General features: G+C 40.8%; 1 protein-coding gene across 5 annotated transcripts in view; it reads left to right on the forward strand.

Annotated features, from left to right (window-relative positions):
* LOC137546135 (ATP-binding cassette sub-family C member 5-like) overlaps nucleotides 1-20,308 on the forward strand; it is a 145,608-nt gene that overhangs the window by 91,890 nt on the left and 33,410 nt on the right. For 4 of the 5 annotated variants that reach the window (XM_068268192.1, XM_068268194.1, XM_068268196.1 and 1 more), the window contains exons 16-22: nucleotides 1,560-1,632; nucleotides 5,382-5,633; nucleotides 8,876-9,057; nucleotides 11,989-12,135; nucleotides 16,014-16,143; nucleotides 17,836-17,989; nucleotides 20,104-20,232. In XM_068268192.1, coding sequence (XP_068124293.1) covers nucleotides 1,560-1,632; nucleotides 5,382-5,633; nucleotides 8,876-9,057; nucleotides 11,989-12,135; nucleotides 16,014-16,143; nucleotides 17,836-17,989; nucleotides 20,104-20,232 — 1,067 coding nt within the window. The remainder of the gene's footprint in view (nucleotides 1-1,559; nucleotides 1,633-5,381; nucleotides 5,634-8,875; nucleotides 9,058-11,988; nucleotides 12,136-16,013; nucleotides 16,144-17,835; nucleotides 17,990-20,103; nucleotides 20,233-20,308) is intronic. The other variant, XM_068268193.1, reaches the window with a different exon arrangement.

The raw sequence follows: 20,308 nt of genomic DNA on the forward strand, positions 1-20,308 counted from the left end.
GATTGTCGACAGAGGTGGTCATTATTGGCTGAGTTTCATCCAGCCTGTGTACGGGGCTTAAGTAGTGCATACATTTTTGAATCTTCAATAACCATATGAAACAAACAATGCTCTGTCTGCACCAAGCCAGACTAATATCTGACTCATTGGGTAAAAGAAGGAACAACTGGTTATTCATCTGGCTATCACTCTGGAGTCTATTTTTAGCAGCATTTCCTGAACAGCACTGAGGGCCTGTTTCCATTACATGTGGTGCGATGTGGCTACATAGCCACATCGCACCGCGGATGTCCTGTAACCAATGCACGGCAATGGAACAGTTTCCATTACGTGTGGAGCGGTGAAGAGCGATCTGAGAATCTGCAGCACGCTGCAGATCTCCCGATGCGGAAGTGATGCGAATGGCAGCGGAAGTGATGCAGCTAGGTAGCTGTAGCCGCACCCGCATCACTTCATAGTGGAAATGGGCCCTGACAAAATAGCGTGCAAGTGAGTAGGGAGGCTGGCTGGTATCTTACATATTTTGGCAGTTAAACTGCTGTTCAGGAAATGCCCTGAGAATCCCCCATTAGGAGATAGACTGTCCCAAAACCTGTTCTGTCAGATTTTAACTGCCTACTTTTTTCACGATAGTGGTCCTCTAAAGGTTTATATTGCTATTCTATTCACAAATCTATGGTGATTGTGTTTCTCATTTCTACCTTGATTATGTGTTAATTCCTAAATAATGCATAGCAGCAAAGATGTTTAGTGGGTACTAGGGATGATCATTGATATGCAAATACTTCCATGTTTATGCAAATGTATGTAAATTTTTATGCAAATATATACAGTTTGAAAATGGACCAATCAAGTCCCAACCAGGTTTAAATTGATTGGTCCAATTTTAAGCTGCACATATTTGCGTACTATTTTACATACATTTGCATACTCAGAAGTATTTGCATATCATTGATCATTCCTAGTGGGTACAAGAGTTACCTTATCTTACCTTATGTTTTAGTATTTTTTCAATTGCTAGGTACTGAAAATGTACCATATTTTATTGGTAAGATGAAAACTTTACTGTAGCAAAAATTGTTTATTGAATCAGGGCCATCAGTTGGTTTTCAGTTTATGGATGTCTGCACAAATACATAATGTTAACTGTATAACGTTTGTGTTGTTTGATAATATTTATAGGTGTGCATAGTGCATTTCTCCCCCTTGATCGGTGTATATTGCCATCATTGTCCATAATACAAAAACATATATACAGTATGTACAGCAATAAAAAGAACAAACGGGTGGGTGCTATCCTTACACCTATGCAATACAGAATGTCCTTTCATGTCAGAGAACTATGCCAAAGCTTTTGACAGCACAAACATGTCTTTGTATGAGTCAGGAAAATGTCTGTGTGTCAGTAATGAGCAACCAGCCTGATGTTTCACTCCTTCAGCTCAGATTATTATTTATTAGTGTTATATTTTTACTATTAGTTCTACAATTCCAATGATATGCTTTTATTTTAATAAGGATGGACACTATTAACATTAAACCCTTTCTTACTTTTACAGAATGTCATTCACAGCAAAAATCATTGTGTGACCGAAACGCAGGATAGCAGTATGCAAAGAAATAGAGACACAGGTAATACATGATGCAGCATTTCTAGCTTCAAGTGGTTATCAAAATGTTTTGAAGAAGTTAGTCTCAGTTCTTCAAAGTAAATTATGTAAATATGCATTTTTTTTTGTTTAAGCAGAGTTTTTAAAGTATAGTACTTTGATCTCATCTTAAATACTGGGCTTGAATTTTCAATGTGATTAGTGCATAACTACTAACCATGATGTCCCACTTAACCCCTTCCCCCCTGTGATGACCTGTACAAGTGTAGCCTCCTTAACCCTAGTCCTTCTTTTCCAATAGAGTGAAGCCAACCCTCACAAGTGTGGCCATATAAATGGCTATATAAAGTGTATAAATAATAATAATAATAATACCTGAACTCATGAGTTGTTTTGCAAACAAAACTATGAGCCAATTCTGCACACAAAGGCAACTTCTCAGATATTTTTAGTTTGCATATCTGAAGCTATTTTCAGTAGTTACAGTATTTCTCTTTTTCACTGTCAAGTGACTGTAAATATCTGTTTTACTTAATTTAAGCTATGTCTCCACCTTTACTGTGTTTGCGTGTAAGCATTTTGGTGAGCATGTTATCACACTCCATGCGTGTACATACCTGTTAAAATGCACAAGTCCGCATAGGTGGTACAATATATTTAACTGGAAAAATGCTAGTGGCGTGCAAAAAAAAAAAAGAAGAAAAGAAGCCCACTCTGCACGTTTTCTCTTTAGTTGGACAACACACCTGAACTGAGAGGGATATGGAGGCTGCTATATTTATTTCCTTTTAAACAATGCATATCACCTGGCTGTCCTCTGTCTTTAATACTCTTAGCCATAAACCCTGAACAAGCATGCAGATAGGGCGCTCTGACTGAAATCTGACTGGATTGGCAGCATGCTTGTTTCAAGAGGGTGATTCAGAGACTACTGATGCATGAATGATCAGCAGGACAGCCAGGCAACTGGTATTGTTTAAAAGGAAATAAATATAGCAGCTTCCATAGCCCTCTCAGTTTGGGTGTCCTTTAATGTGGAGAGTTTATTGTATGGGTGTTTATGATGTTTTAAGATTAACTGACACCATCCTTTTCTTTTGAATTTTGGTTGCGCGTTTGTCTATTATCATTACTGCTGACTGCTTAGGAGCTCTGCCTGTTTCAATCGCAACAGCTACTTAGTATCTCACAGCTGTTGTTGAAATAGAAGTAATTACTCCAGCTGAAATGTGTGATACCAGCATTCAGTATCTATGCACCTGCAGGATTCCTTCTCCCTGTGCTATGAATGTGTTGCTGCAGTAAAACTAGAGGAACTGTAGGGGTGTGACAGGGTATATGACATGTTATTTCCTGCGTCATGCATACTTCTGAACCAAGTTCAGAAACAGAGGAACGAGAAGTCTTTAACACCAAGTAGTAAACCATTGGCATGATTTTCAACATATTTATCAGAAATGTATAGCAGCTGTGATAATATTTAGCAGCATTTAGTTAAAAAATGCCTTGTGTACTGATGCACAGTAAAGAATACTTGTACTTAAAGCTGGATTCCTGATAGCATTGAAATGAGCAGATAATCCCTTCCCTACAGGCTACCTTTTGCTATTGATAGAAGTTAGAAAGGTTTGCTTGAAATCTTTTTTTCGTGCTCTAGCCATCGTGTATATGCCTACTCACAAAAGGCACTGTAGGACAGTTTGTCATTATCCTTGGTAATGATGCCTCTCCTCTTATACCAAAAAGAGGACCAGGAGCAAAAGCACCAATGATGTACCATTATTATTATTATTGATTTATAAAGCGGCAATATATTTCGGGGCTCTGTACAAAGTAATAAACAGTGGGGTACAAAATAATACTGACAATGGTGTACACCAGTATACAAAATACAGAGTTAGTACAAAATACAGAATCAGGAGTACAGAATTGGTAATAACTGTGACAGAATTTATATGAATAAATGTGTAACAAAATCCAAAACACAAGAGGGTGAGAAAGCCCTGCCCTTGCGAGCTTACAATCTAAAGCAGGGGTAGGGAACCTATGGCTCGGGAGCCAGATGTGGCTCTTTTGATGGCTACATCTGGCTCACAGACAAATCAGTAGGGCTTGATTCACTGAGCTACACTGCTCAAGCAGAGCAGCTCAGTGTGGCAGCGTAAGTAACATTTTCACTGCTGTAGCATGCACTACTAACTTACTTGCGCTACCCCAAAACAAACAGCTGCTCCAACTGTCCCACTCTGGACCCTGTCAGGTCCAGTTACTTTGTAGGACGAGATCCAGGGGCGTAGCAATAGAGGTTGCAGAGGTTGTGTCCACATCGGGGCCCTTGTGCCAGAGGGGCCCGGAGGGCCCTCCCTCAACTTCAGTATTAGCTCTCTTTTGGGCCTGTGCTCATAATAATGACTTCTATAGATAATTTGAATAGTGGTAATCATTAACAAACTGCTCCCCATTCCCTTCTTGCACCTCTGACACTGTGGTTGTCCTTGGCAGGTTTTGGTGTGCCGTATTAATTGTTTCGTATAAAGTGTTTGGGGGGCCCCATTGTAAAACATGCATTGGAGCCCACAGCTCCTTAGCTACGCCACTGACTAGATCCCCGCACTTTGATTGGCCCAGTAGGCTGCCTGTCACTTGACAGGCAGTCTATTGGGCTGAAGTGCGGGGATCTTGTCCATGGTGGCTGACACAGGAGACCTGGGTTCAAATCTCGGCTCTGCCTGTTCAGTTAGCCAGCACTTATTCAGTAGGAGACCTTTGGCAAGTCTCCCTAACACTGCTACTGCCTATAGAGCGCGCCCTAGTGGCTGCTGCTCTAGCGCTTTGAGTCCGCCAGGAGAAAAGCGCGATATAAATGTTATTTGTCTTGTCTTGTCTTGTCTTGTCTTGTCTTGTCCTACAAATGAATCAACCCCCAAGTCAGCTAGCTAATTGTACAAGCTGTTAGTCGGTATTTCTCCTGTCTGGCTCTCGGGGAAATTGCTAATGTTGCTGAAACCCAAGAGAAGCTGAAGATGTGTCTGACACTTCCGCTGCCCGAAGGATCAACTGTATACACATCTCCATGGCAACAGGGACGTGAGCCCTACTGTCCCAGTTTGAAACATATTGTATGGCTTTCATGGAACTACATTTTAAAGTATGTGGCTTTTATGGCTCTCTCAGCCAAAAAGGTGTCTGACCCCTGATCTAAAGGAATAGGGAGGAAACAAGAGTTGGGGTAGAATACAGTATTCATACCTAGAGGCCTTTAACAATTCTTCTGTTTCCTCTGCTGCAAATGTATATCAAAGATAATTAAGAAGCTGAAGAGGTTGTAAAGTCTTCAAAGTTCAAGACAGAAAACAGAAGAATTGTTAAAGGCTGTATTATCTTATATGTATCACCTGTCCTGGAGATTTATTAAAAACAGCATTACCAGGTAAGCTAATGTTGGTTTTCTCCACAAGCCAGTAGCAGATTGGTGATATGAATGAACGTCTGGCATTTACATGGATAAACACTGCTTTGATTACTATTGTGTGGACTTTTCCTCCACAAGGGGATCTTGTAACCGCTGTCGAAGGACATTGTAAAAAAAATCCATTTGAAGCCAGAACACCATCAGCAACATGTTTGTTCTCTTGTTAATTATGTCACTGAATATATGCGTTTTATTTTCACCATACATATTTGACAGAAAGTAGCCTTTCTTTAATAGTTTTGAGACAAAGGATAGATGAGAGAGTCACACAGAAATTAAACTTCTCCTTTCTGATACAGGCAGGGTAGGACTGTGCAATGAATCTGCAGGAGTAGCACTACAGAATTCTATGGACTCAGTAGAACTAACAAGAACTATTTCTGCAGACTGCTCTCAGCAAGACAGCCCTTCCTGTATTTTTCAGGGAGATAAAAAGGAGGAGGATGATATTGATGAAGAGGATAATGTTGATGAAGAGGATAATGGTGATGCAGAAGCAGTGGAGACGGAATTAATTCTTCAGAATAAGGAAGACCAGGAGCAAGGCCAAGGTACGTGACTGTGGCAACCTTTTTCTTCTTTCCTGCTTGGTTTAAATTCTCACATTAAGCAACTGTCAAAAACTAATTTTTAAGTCCATAATGTATTCACCCCTGGTTATAAAATGCACATCACTTTTGTACTTGTACTTGCAGACCCTTAATCAGTAGTTGTTATGGATTCTAAGACCTCGTTCATATTAGGCAATGCAGATGGCATTGTGATCGGAATGCAACGCAGCTGATTGCACTGCCATCTGCGTTGCCATGCGTTGTGCTGCTGATCCCATTCATTACAGTGAATGGGATCAGTGCTGCGCTTTGCCAAAAATGCCTGCAGCAGTGCGATAGCGCATCACATTGCTGCGCATACAGTCTGAATGTCCGAAGTGCTGTCTATGCACTTCTGATTTTCTTGCATGTCGCTAACCATACGCGCTGCTGAAATGCGCACGGCAGTGCGTAGAGTGTGAATGAAGCCTAATAGTGTGAACAACACAAAAATATATTAGAACAATACATTGAATTCATAGCTGAATTTGGACTGAAAACATTTTTTTATTCATGTTCAGTTGCCATATTTTCTTAAAGGTAATCCTGTCTAATGCTGAGCATTCAGTATTCACTGAAGCCTTAGATATCTCTTGTGAGTCAAAGGTCATTTCACTAGACTTCCTACTCCATTTGGATATTATATCCTAGGAGTTAAGTAAGACTCAATACACATTTACAGTAAGTATAAAAGTGTTAGTGCACTTTGGCCAATGGATGCTTCTCATATCCCTGACTGTAATTAGTCTTTGGAACATCTGTGGAGAGATTTGGTAGCACCAGCACTGGGCCCAGCAGCCAGTGGAAGCTGTATTGACTAAGGTTACACTTTGGTAGAAGCAAGGAGTTTTGAATCAGGATGATACCATTTATTGGCTAACTTAGAGATGAATAAAGAGTAAGCTTTTGGCTTATAAAAAGCCTTCGTCTGACTTGGTTCCTGACAAAATCTGAAAAACACAGCTTATATATACTGACATACAGAGGAGAAACATTCTTTAGCAAACATAAATAAATGTAATTAGATGCCTTAAAGAGGAACTCCAGTGAAAATAATGTAGTAAAAAAAGTGCTTCATTTTTTACCATAATTATGTATAAATGATTTAGTCAGTGTTTGCTCATTGTAAAATCTTTCCTCTCCCAGATTCACATTCTGACATTTATTACATGGAGACATTGTTACTGTGGGCAGGTTATGAGGCTGTTTCTAGCTGCTCTGGCTGTTAGACAGCTAATAACAGCTGTTTCCTGTCTCTGAACATTGTTACATTGTGGCTGTTTGCCAGGAGTACCGCGGTCTTCAGAGGTTCTTGTGGGAGGGATTTCAGCACAAAATCAGTCACACAGCGCCCCCTGATGGTCTGTTTGTGAAAATCATTGTCTTTCTCATGTAAAATGGGGTATCAGCTACTGATTGGGAAAAAGTTCAATTCTTGGTTGGAGTTTCTCTTTAAGCCTCCTGAAGTAACAGTTAAGACATTTAATTACATTTATGTTTGCTAAAGAATGTTTCTCCTCTGTATGTCAGTATACACTCACCTAAAGGATTATTAGGAACACCTGTTCAATTTCTCATTAATGCAATTATCTAATCAACCAATCACATGGCAGTTGCTTCAATGCATTTAGGGGTGTGGTCCTGGTCAAGACAATCTCCTGAACTCCAAACTAAATGTCAGAATGGGAAAGAAAGGCGATTTATGCAATTTTGAGCGTGGCATGGTTGTTGGTGCCAGATGGGCCGGTCTGAGTATTTCACAATCTGCTCAGTTACTGGGATTTTCACGCACAACCATTTCTAGGGTTTACAAATAATGGTGTGAAAAGGGAAAAACATCCAGTATGCGGCAGTCCTGTGGGCGAAAATGCCTTGTTGGTGTGAGGTCAGAGGAGAATGGGGCAACTGATTCAAGCTGATAGAAGAGCAACGTTGACTGAAATAACCACTCGTTACAACCAAGGTATGTAGCAAAGCATTTGTGAAGCCACAACAAGCACAACCTTGAAGCGGATGGGCTACAACAGCAGAAGACCCCACTGGATACCACTCATCTCCACTACAAATAGATAAAAGAGGCTACAATTTGCACAAGCTCACCAAACTTGGACAGTTGAAGACTGGAAAAATGTTGCCTGGTCTGATGAGTCTCGATAAAGTCAGAATTTGGCGTAAACAAAATGAGACCATGGATGCATCATGCCTTGTTACCACTGTGCAGGCTGGTGGTGGTGGTGTAATGGTGTGGGGGATGTTTTCTTGTTACACTTTAGGCCCCTTAGTGCCAATTGGGCATCATTTAAATGCTACGGGCTACCTGAGCATTGTTTCTGACCATGTCCATCCCTTCATGACCACCATGTACCCATCCTCTGATGGCTACTTCCAGCAGGATAATGTACCATGTCACAATGCTCGATATATTTCAAATTGGTTTCTTGAACATGACAATGAGCTCACTGTACTAAAATAGCCCCCACAGTCACTAGATCTCAACCCAATAGAGCATCTTTGGGATATGATGGACGGGAACTTCGTGCCCTGGATGTGCATCCCACAAATCTCCATCAACTGCAAGATGCTATCCTATCAATATGGGCCAACATTTCTAAAGAATGCTTTCAGCACCTTGTTGAATCAATGCCACGTAAAATTGAGGCAGTTCTGAAGGCGAAAGGGGGACAAACACCGTATTAGTATGGTGTTCCTAATAATCCTCTAGGTGAGTGTATATAAGCTTTGTTTTTCAGATTTTGTCAGGAACCAAGTCCGACAAAGGCTTTGTATAAGCCAAAAGCTTACTGTTTATCCATCTCCAAGTTAGCCAATAAATGTTATCATCCTATTTCAAAACTCCTTGCTTTTACTGATGGCTAACACGGTACAACACTCTACTGCTTGTACCACATTGGTATACAAACCTGAAGCTCTCTGTAATCCTGAATTAAATTCCTGCCAGCCACTGTATTGGATCATATTGACAAGAAATTACTTAAACAAAGGCATTTAGCTTATTTATTATAAAGGATGGTAGAAAGATACAGAAAAATTGAACAATCATAAAAACACAGCTATTGGCAAAACATAGCAGTCATAAAAATTAACATGAATTAAATTTGTAGCAAATACCAAGACACGAAAGGCTGAGCGCCTTTTATTTTTTTTATGTGTTTGTAAATAACAGTATTCATTGTTTTTTACAGGACTAATGCAGCCAGAAGAGAAAAGTGACAATTCTGTGCAATGGGCGGTCTATGGCGCCTACATCAAGGCAGCCGGGGGAGTGTTAGTAGTCATCATCAATGTCATTCTTTTTACATTAACAACAGGAAGTGCAGCATTCAGTAACTGGTGGCTGAGTTACTGGATTAAAGAAGGCGATGGGGTAAGAAGAATATGTATATATCAGATAGAACTATGAGAAATGTGTAAGGTTACTGCAACCATACATCAGCAATGCAGTGTTCCTGCCAATGGCATACCACCTTTATAAATGACTTAAAATGTAGATACTACAAAACTTACTCTAAGACAAAATTATCTGTACATAACATTAGAACTGTATGTATATCAGCTGCCCTAAATGCAGTGGCGTAGCTAAGGAGCTATGGGCCCCAGTGCAAGTTTTACATTGGGCCCCCTCAAGCACTCTATACAAAACAAATTAATATAGTGGACCAAAACCTGCCAAGGACAACCACAGTGTCAGAGGTGCAAGAAGGGGATCGGAAATAGTTTGCTAATGATTACTTCTATTCACAGCATCTAGAGAAGTGATTATTACCAGTACAGGACCAATAAAGAGCTAAAACTGTGGTTTAGGGAGCCCTTCTGGCCCAAGTCCTACGGTGCAGTCTCAACCTCTGCACCCCCTATTGCTACACCACTGCCAAAATGGATTTCTGATAAACTACTGCATATACAAAACCTGTACTCTATGCCTTAGGTTTACAATGTGTAGTACCTGTACCCCAGGGGGTACTTCTGATGGTTCCAGGGGGTACTCAGGCTTGATATGCTTAACCAAGAATAACAAATATAGAGTTTTAGAAAATAACAAACCTTATTTAAAGAACACCAAATTAATATTTTAGCTAATTAAATGCAATAGTAAGTGCTTGGAACTTGTTTAGAACCAATTATCATGTACATTGATTAACCACTTCCAAATTCCGGGTGGTCTGACTGATCTGTGCTGCGGGGGCTCTTCAGCCCGCAGCACAGATCAGAAATCAGGCAGGGCGATCAGACTTCCTCCCTTTTTTCCCCACTAGGGGGATGTCCTGCTGGGGAGGTCTGATCGCCGCCGCGCTGCTGTGCCTAGCGGGGGGGGGGGCTCCTCAAAGCCCCCCTCCGCAGCACTAGTCCTCCCTCTGCCTCCTTCCCTCCCTCTCCCATCCCCTGTGTGCGGCGCAGGACGGAAAGCTGTCCTTCGCCGGATAGGATAGGCTTTAGCATATCAGATGCCGGCGATCCCCGGCCAATCAGAGGCCGGGGATCACCGATCACCTCTACGGCGCTGCTGCGCAGCAGCGCCGTATATATGTAAACACCGGGGAAGATCTTCCCCGCGTGTTTACATTTACCCTGCGAGCCGCGATCGGCGGCTCGCGGGGTGTTCACGGAGACACCCTCCGTGAACTGACATGGAACGGCCGCTCGTCGTTTCCATGCAATCCACTTCAGGATTCAGGGGCGTAGTTAAGCGTACGCAGAATCCTGAAGTGGTTAAATATATATTTGTCAAGGGGTACTTGTGATAATGTTTACTAAGCTAGGAGGTACTTGGTGAGTACAGGGTTTTAAAATGGGTACATGCCAATAAAATGCTGAGAAACACTGCTCTATGCCATACAATTGGATTAAAGCAGTATTGTCTTTCTAAAGTCTTTGCCAACTCTGTTGCTATGTAGGAAGTAACTTGGAGACTTACACTGCAGACTAACACACCTGACAAAGTAAATACCAAACCATAATAGCATATCAGCACAAAAGAAATAACTTCTCAAGTCCATCAGCCACTTCACAGTTCCGAAGTCATCAAGGATAGGTGGGGTTTGGGGCATATGTAACAAACTCCATTGGCAGCTCCCTTCAGTCCCCTCTTCTCTTGTATCAGTTTCTGCTGGCATGCGACATAAAGGTAGATGTGAGAGAAGAGAAAGCCGAAGTGAGCCTGTTGACGAAGCTTGGTAACTGTTTACAATGCCCAACATTTCCCTGCCAGTACTGGCATGAGGGTATACTGGGAGCATTGTGGCTTCACTTAATAGCTTGAAGGTGGCCACACACGATACAATAAAATGATCTGATTTTACAGCAATTCGATAAAAACGATCGCATCTCCCAAAAAAATCAAAAGCTTTTTTTACATTCAACTGACAAATCCGATCGGATTTCCCATTTTTTTCGATTTATATCGATCTGGAATGCCAGATAGTTCTCTTCAATTTTTTTAAAAGATTGTATGGTGTGTGTTAGATTTTTTTTGTCAGTTTATTAATATACACACCCTAGCAATTTTCTCAGAGTTTCCAATCAGTTTTATCATAATTGGGGAAAAATTGAACATAGGTGTGTGGTACATTGGTCATATTTTTGAAATGTTACAATCAGTTAGAAAAATTGATTGCAATTCTAAAAGAGAACCCGAGGGAGGGAAGGGCCGCGGGCGGGGACCGGTGCTATGCAGGAGGCGGGGGGAGCAGTGAGAGTGACACTACATAGGTAAACACAGCCCGCTGCATGTCGACAGCGCAGCTGTGATTTATGGGGCATAGCAGAGCGCAGGGGGGGCCTGGGGGGACACTACATAGCAACAGAGGCTGGGGTGTATAGGCAGACCCAGCCTCTGTGTGCGGATATCATTCTTAGAAACCACCTCTGGTTCTCTTTCAACTGAAAGTTTGGTGCAGATTCCATATTTGATCCACCATTGTGAAAGAACGCAATTTTGAATTGAATTAGCACTGTAACTTCAATAAGGCTGTTTATTTGTGCACAACAAAAGTTACAGAATATAAATGTGCAGGCTTAAGGTGGCCACACACCATACAATTTTTTAAATATCTGTAGCTACCTTTGCTTTACAGACCTATGAAATCTCCCTCTTCTGATGGTTTCTACAAAATGCAGATTACAGTAATAATGGGAAGTACAGCTAGGAGAAAACATTTGCTGTAACCTTGTGGGTTTAACAATTGACCAGATCCTTCAGTCAGACATGCATCTGTATATCTGAAACAAAAAAACAACAACATGCTAAACTGTTTAAAATGGGTCATTGATATCTACGGACTTTGGTTATTTTTTTTAGAACATCACGGCTGACGCAAGCAATGTAACCATGTCAAGGGGGAGCATGAAGGACAATCCTGACTTGCACTTTTATATTAACATCTATACTCTTTCTATGGTGGTTGTTCTCCTTCTGAGATTTGTGCGAGGATATGTTTTTGTAAAGGTAAGACCCGGCTACCTTCTGCTAAACCTAGTTGTGACAGAATTATTTTCTGCTAAAATTTTAAAATAAATACTATTACTGCTTTTTTTTACCAAACTATTGATCGTTTTACAATACTATAAGGGCCTGTTTCCACTACACGCAGATTGGATGCAGAATGGATGCAGAAAAACTGACTGCAATGAATGCCTAGGGGCCTGTTTCCACTAAACGCGATTTTTCTAATGCAGATTTTCCCACAGGCATTCATTGGAGTCCGTTTTTCTGCATCCATTCTGCACCTAATCTGCGTGTAGTGGAAACAAGCCCTAAAATGGTGTGAACTCATTTGTTTGTACCAATACAAACGATCATAAAGAACAGGATTAACCACTTCACCCCAAAGGCTATTTCACCCTTACAGCCAAGAGCCATTTTCACTTTTTGGCATTCCTCCCATTCATTTGGCCATACTTTTATCACTGCTTATCACATCTAAATGATCTATATCTTTTTTTTTTCACCAGAAATTAGGCTTTTTGTTTTCAGAAATTACTTAATTCTCTATGCCAGTGGTTCCCAACCTTTTTGGAGTCGTGACACATCAAACCAAACGTTCAGATCTCCGTGACACGTAGACTAAATGCATGTAATGAGAGACAGCGTTTCCCCACTAAATGCACATAAGAGACAGCGTTTCACCAGTAAATGTAGGTAATGACAGACAGCCTTTCACCAGTAAATGCACGTAATGAGAGACAGCGTTTCCCCAGTAAATGCACATAATAAGAGACAGCTTTTCACCAGTAAATGCACATAATAAGAGACAGCTTTTTACCAGTAAATGCACATAAGAGACAGCTTTTCACCAGTAATTGCACATAAGAGACCTCTTTTCACCAGTAAATGCACATAATAAGAGACAGCTTTTCACCAGTAAATGCACATAATAAGAGACAGCTTTTCACCAGTAAATGCACATAATGACAAACAGCCAGTTGTCCCCAGTATATGTAGCCAGGGATATATGTGCCCAGTATATGTAGCCAGGGATATATGTGCCCAGTATATGTAGCCAGGGATATATGTGCCCAGTATATGTAGCCAGGGGTATATGTGCCCAGTATATGTAGGCAGAGGTATATGTAGCCAGGGGTATATGTGCCCAGTATATGTAGGCAGAGGTATATGTGCCCAGTATATGTAGCCAGGGGTATATGTGCCCAGTATATGTAGCCAGGGGTATATGTGCCCAGTATATGTAGGCAGGGGTATATGTGCCCAGTATATGTAGGCAGGGGTATATGTCCCCAGTATATGTAGTCAGGAGTATATGTCCCCAGTATATGTAGGCAGGTGTATATGTCCCCAGTATATGTAGGCAGGGGTATAAATATGTCCCCAGTATATGTAGGCAGGTGTATATGTCCCCAGTATATGTAGGCAGGTGTATATGTCCCCAGTATATGTAGGCAGGTGTATATGTCCCCAGTATATGTCCCCAGTATATGTAGCCAGAGGTATATGTCCCCAGTATATTTAGCCAGGGGTATATGTCCCCAGTATATGTAGCCAGAGGTATATGTCCCCAGTATATGTAGGCAGGGGTATATGTCCCCAGTATATGTAGGCAGGTGTATATGTCCCCAGTATATGTAGGCAGGTGTATATGTCCCCGGTATATGTCCCCAGTATATGTAGGCAGGTGTAGATGTCCCCGATATATGTCCCCAGTATATGTAGCCAGGGATATATGTGCCCGGTATATGTAGCCAGGTGCCCCCCCCCCCCCCCCCCCAGGAGGAGAGAGCGAGGGAAGGAGAGCGGCACCTCAGGGTGCTCTACCTCCCTCGCTCTCTCCTCCGGAACGAAGTGCGGTGGCTGGCAGAGGGGCGGAACTTACCTTCCATGTCTCTGTCCCGTCTGGTCTCGTCTCGTCGTCGGCGCGGGATGATTTGCCACTACTCTGGCCTGATCCAAACCAGAGCAGCGGCTGCAGAACCAGAACTTCCGGCCGGTGCTTGGAGCGACACGGAAGGTAAGTCCCGCCCGCTGCCAAGTGCCGCCACACTTAGTATCGGAGGGGAGAGCGAGGGAGGCAGAGCACTCTAAGGTGAGAGAAGGGGGGGAGATGGCCCCCTTCTCCGCCGCTGCCCACAGCTCTCCCTCCACTGCACTGCTCCCCTCCGACAGATACCGAAGCTGCCGCGGCACATGGGTTTGGAACCACTGCTCTATGCATTGTAAATGGAAAGACATTAAAAAAAAAAGAAAAATACACTCTTTGTCCAATTCCATCCCCTATAGTTTTAAAATAAATCATGCTACTGTAAATAAAACTCATGCATTTTTTTGCCCATTTGTCCAGGATATCAAAACATTTAATTTATGTTTCTAGTGTAATTTATGGCGACAATATATTATTTGGAAATAAAGGTGTATTTTTTTTTGTTTTGTGTTTTTTTTTGTGTTTTTTTTTTTATCCTATCAATAATTTACAAACTCTTATTTGCAAAAATAACAGTAATATACCCTAATGGAATACATATTAAAAAAGCTGAGTCCCTAGGGTAACTATGCACTTTTGTTCTTACAAGCATGTCTTTATGCGCGTAACGAGTTAATCCATTGCTTGCTAAATGGTAAGGTATGTGATCATGGCTTTGTGTATCCATGTCACACAGTACTTTTTTGTAAAATATGATGTAAACAATGATGGGTGGCAAATAATGTCTGTTTCCTCTTTTGTTTTGTTTTTCAGATAATTCTGTTTTTTTTAATAATAGAGGTGTACTAACAAATGTGTCCACGTCTGTCTAATAAGGAGTTTATGCAAGCACAGATATCTTTGATCTGTTGCGACCATGTTTGTACCAGAAATTCCCAAGCTGTTGCTAATGCTTGCATAAATTCAAGTTAGATAGCACACTTATAGTTCATGAATCTTCTTAAACACAATACTCTATATTGGAAAGGTGATCCTCCAGTTTCACCACAGCAGTAAACAGGTGTTAAACAGAGACACTCAAGTGGTATACCTCCACCTCAGGCCAAGAAGTGGGCATTCACACTTAATTGTTGACCCTCTGCTAGATGGGTCAGCAGCGCACGGGGTCATCTAGGGAGCCCTCTGCCTTTTATGGACCCTCTGTCACTGCTTCCTCTCGTGTTGACTTTCAATTAATACTGCACCTTAGAATAAAATATTGAAAGCCACCATAGTGTAAAACTGTATGGACACTTCAATTTATAAAATTAATGTGCATTTTATTATTATACCCCAAGTAAATTTTAGTCACCTCGGTTTTTGGTTTTGATTGCTAATACTTAGTAAAGTTAGTAGAGATTGATAGAGTTGTTTTACCAGCATCAAAACATTTGTCAGTTAAAGCGGAATATAACCCTGCATTTCAACTTTGCTCTAAAACATTATTTACAGCATATTATAGGCAAAAAGCATTTTTTTTTTACTAGACCAGCATTGGAAGGGTTAAACACAGAGGTTTTAAGTTCCGTGCAGACATTCAGATAGTTACATTCTATTTTGTTAGTGTGTAACTGTTTATCAATAGATACATCTCTTTGGCTGTCCTCCAAGCTCCTTCTCAGTGAGAGAGATGAGTCATAATAAACACATATTTGTAAACAAAAAGTATCAAACTCAAGTTCGGATTCGTCTGCAGAAATCTCTAGGGACTTTAAAGCCCTGTGTAACCCTTCCAATGCTGGTCTAGTAAAAAAAAAAAATGCTGGTTGCATATAATATACTGTAAATAATGTTTTAGAGCAAAGTTGAAATGCAGGGTTATATTCCGCTTTAACTGAACATGATGAGCCGGCACACTACATTTGTATAAGTCTTAATATTTAAATTCAGAATATTTTTTTCTTTATTATAGTGTACACTTAAAGCTTCAACAAAACTACATGACCTTTTGTTTCATAAAGTCCTCCACAGCCCTGTGAGGCTCTTTGATACCACCCCACTTGGTCGCATCCTAAATCGATTCACCAAGGATGTGGATGAAGGTAAGTGAGTCAACTGAATAAAGAAGAACACACACACTCGTGTAACTTTAACTTTTCACACAGCATGTGTGCAAAGGAATGCAGCCCCTGTCAACAAACCACAGTAGAAAGTTGACAGCAATACTTTGGTTTAGGGGGATACCATTAAATTAATAATTAAATACAAAGTAAAAACAAACAAATCAGAAGAAAGAATGCTAAAAAAAACCTTGATGTGATGCTAAACCACTGGGCAATACCTGGATCAGTGTTCCAGAAACACATCTAAAACCAATATTAAATATAGCACTAGATGATTGTGATACTTGTGTAAGCAGGTAGATCTCAAGTGCATTAGAAGATAGGTTTAGAAAGAAGTTTATCCAGTATGGCCTGCAAAGGTTAATCCAGGATCATTAGTGACAAATCAGTATACTGGTAGCAGCAGGGCCGGGCCGAGGCATAGGCTGGAGAGGCTCCAGCCTCAGGGCGCAGTGTAGGAGGGGGCGCAGAATTCATTCTGTTATTCGAAATTGTGTTTGAAGCAGAAAGAAATAAGAAAAAGGGATACATAGCAGTGACTGAAAGCCAGATAACTAGATATTAAGGTGTTGGGGAGATTGTGGGCCCTGTGGCGCCTCTTAGTCTAATAGCAATCAGTGTGTGATGGCTGGGTGGGAGGGATGGGGGGGGGCGCACTTTGGTGTCTCAGCCTTGGGTGCTGGAGGACCTTGTCCCGGCTCTGGGTAGCAGGTACTGGTGAGAGGAGAACAAGCAATGGATTAGTAATGCAGCAGCACATGCATGAAAAGGCAGAGCTGTCCAGAGCACTAGTCTTGTATAATAAGCAAAACACTCATGCAAATGGATTCCATACATCAGGGAGAACATGTTGTAGCAAACTTTTCTTATGTAGAGGATGCAATCATTTAGAAAGGGATTGGCTGTAATTTGAACACATAATTAAGCACTGTGGATTAGCATAACAAAGGAGGCTTGAATAGTGCAACAAAAATTTGACAGATGATATTATTGTGCTAATTAAATTGCATTTCCTTTAGATTTGGTCTGTAGGAGGACAACATTTTGAACTGTAAAGACAGAGGCTGTACATAAACAATATAACATTTCTTATAGAGTGACTACAGATCCCTTATTAAAAGATACACAATGTGACATGATGAGATAGACGTGTATGTACAGTGCCAAGCACACAAATAACCAGGCTGTGTTGCTTTTTTTCTTTCTCTGCCTGGAAGAGTTGAACATCAGGTATGCAAGCGACAATTTCTGCCCGGGTCGGGACTAGTTGAGGCGGGGAGCAGCAAATACAATTTGTCCAATAGCATTGCAGAAAGCCACCTGCTTATAGACGGTAGCAGCAATGTTTGGCAATCTAGGTGCCACCTGCAGGTAAAGCAATACACCAAACACTATAAAGTCTGGTACACACTTACAATTATGAGTGGCCAATCAATGACCAATTTTACCACCTCTCTCTCCCCCCTTCCACACACACACACACACACACACACACACACAACACCACCACCTTCCTGGCTGTCTTATATAGGTAATAGTTAGATGAACATTGATATTTGAAATCAGTTACATTTCTTTTTTTAAGTGTTTCTGAAAAAATTGCTGTGTTCAAATATAAAAAATAATAGTACAAATTTGAGCAAAAAAAATGTTTAATGTTCTGTATTTCAGTTGATGTGCGACTTCCAAATTTAATGGAGCAACTTATGCAAAATGTGATCCTTGTCTTCTTCTGCCTCAGTATAATTGGCTCAGTATTCCCATACTTTCTTTTGTCTGTGATACCTCTCAGTGTGGTCTTCTACCTGGTCAACCAGGGTGCAAGGTAATGCCGAAGTGAATGCGGTTTAGATAAAGTAATTCAGCTTATTACCTGTGCTATATATTGTACCTGCATATGGTATTCTGTAGTCACCTTCTGTGCAGTTATAAGTACTCATCAACTCTAAAGAGTGAAGATTCCACCTAGATTTAAATAACATTTTATTCACTGAAGGTATCTATCAACCTCGTCAATTAATTAAATGTATCTATTTATAATTTAAATAATAATATACAGGTATACATTTATGTGTAAAAGGAACAAGTCAAGTGTAATAAAGCTTAAAGCTTCTGAATGAAACCATTTTCCAGCAGCTAAGGGCTCTGAACCAGAGGGATCTGTGTTCATTTGAACTTGCTTGGGGCTCTGTATGTTACAGCATTGAATATGGATGGCAGGTTTCTTAAAGATCACCTGAACTGGGAAAAAAGATTACTTTTACTTACCTGCATTCCAGCCCCTGTAGTCTTTGAGGTACCTTTAGTGTATTTTCGGTTCCCTCTGTTGTGCCGCTGTCCCCCTCAGAAAAATCTCCAATCCGGCTCGCAGGCTATTGCACCTGTGCGGTCCCAACTGTGCATCTCCTGCCACGGGTAGTGTTCTGCGCAGGTGTGGTACAATTCTTTTGCGAACCAAACATTTGCAAAGCGCTCCCGGTGATGGGAGTGCGATGGATGGAGGCATGGAGAGGGGTGCAGTGGCTCAACAGATTGGACCCCAAGGACACTGAGGGGCTTTAAAGACTATGTGGGGCGGGAAGAAGCCCCAGGTTAGTAAAAGTCATCTTTTTTGTCCCAGTTCAGTTGTTTGTTTTAATAGGAATAATACTGTGCCTGCCATCTGTACACAAAGCTGTGCCATGTAGTCTGGGCTGGTGTCGCCATAGGGTCATATTGTGCAATAGCCCAGGGTGCCAAGCTCCTTCAAGGCCCCAGAGGTCAAGTTCAGGGACTGTAGAGGTCACAAGTTTACTGTCAGTACTGTATGAAAATGTAAGGTGCCCCACATTCATTTCCGCCCAAGGCCCAATTTTACCTAACACCATCCTTGCATTGATGACCAATGCCACATAGTTATGAGCATTGATTAACCTGGTGACCTTACTCTGGCAATGGCATTTATAAAAACATTGCTTCATATCCAGTGACAGTTTATTGTCTGTATGTTTTTCCACAAAACGTATTATTTATAATACCAAGATTTACTTATTGAATCTTGGAAAAATTAGAAAGTCAAATCTAAGGTGTTGCTAGTAATGTTTTCTAATGCTGCTGCTCACTATGTACAAGTTGCTGTACTGTGCAATAACATTGGGAGACTGAATTGCCTGCTTGTTGGGTAGTTCAGCCTTCCCTGTGCCAGCTACCAAGTGCCTTTTGGCTGGAATATATTGGCTGGAGCCTGGAGGTCAACTTATAATTCCAGGATGTGTTAAGCAAAAATATCCCTCTTGTTAAATCAGTTATAGGGATTTATTATTAAAATCACTTCTTTAGTGATGGAATTTAAATCAACTTTCAAAAGGCATTTTGTTCACATCTGGCTCTCTTATTAATGATAAGCAATTCATTTCCAGACAGAAACTATGTATTCCATGGTTTTTAATATAATTGTACTGTATTATGCTTGAAGTTAGCAATCTGTGACTTTACTTACATGTTAACTTACTGCTAACTAGTTGGGAAATACAGTACTGTATTAAAATGTTTTCAGATGAGGAATAATATAAAATATACCGGTGTTATTCTTGTTCAATGTGTGATTCAGTTAAATTTGTAGAGTTTAACATTACACTATTATTCACTAGAGATTTCTTTAAATATTTGCTAGGGTGAAAATTTGCCAAAATATGCGAATCAGTGAATAATAATAACGCATTGTATGTACAGTATGTGCTATGAAAATTATCAGACTGCCAAGGATGTGTCATTTTTTTTAAAGTTGCACTATTGCAATAATGTTCAAAAATGTGTCCATTTATTATCACAAACATATGTAATAAAGCTTACTGAAATACAACATTGCATGAGATGTGTTAATTTATTCATTAGTGTATGCAAGACTATCTCCTGGTTAAAGTGCATGTGCATACCAGTAAAATTGCCTTTATTTTTCAGAGTGCTGATTCGTGAATTGAAACGCTTGGAAAATATCAGCCAGTCTCCATTTATATCTCACATCACATCAACACTACAAGGGATAACAACTATTCAAGCATACAACAAAACCAATGACTGTATTCTAAAGTAAGTGCAGACACCCATGCCCATTTATGTACATACAGGAACTTTCTGTCGCAGGGGGTTCCCCCCAGTGCTCAAA

The sequence above is a fragment of the Hyperolius riggenbachi genome, chromosome 2 (assembly GCF_040937935.1).
Source record: "Hyperolius riggenbachi isolate aHypRig1 chromosome 2, aHypRig1.pri, whole genome shotgun sequence".
NCBI classification, from domain to species: Eukaryota; Metazoa; Chordata; class Amphibia; order Anura; family Hyperoliidae; genus Hyperolius; species Hyperolius riggenbachi.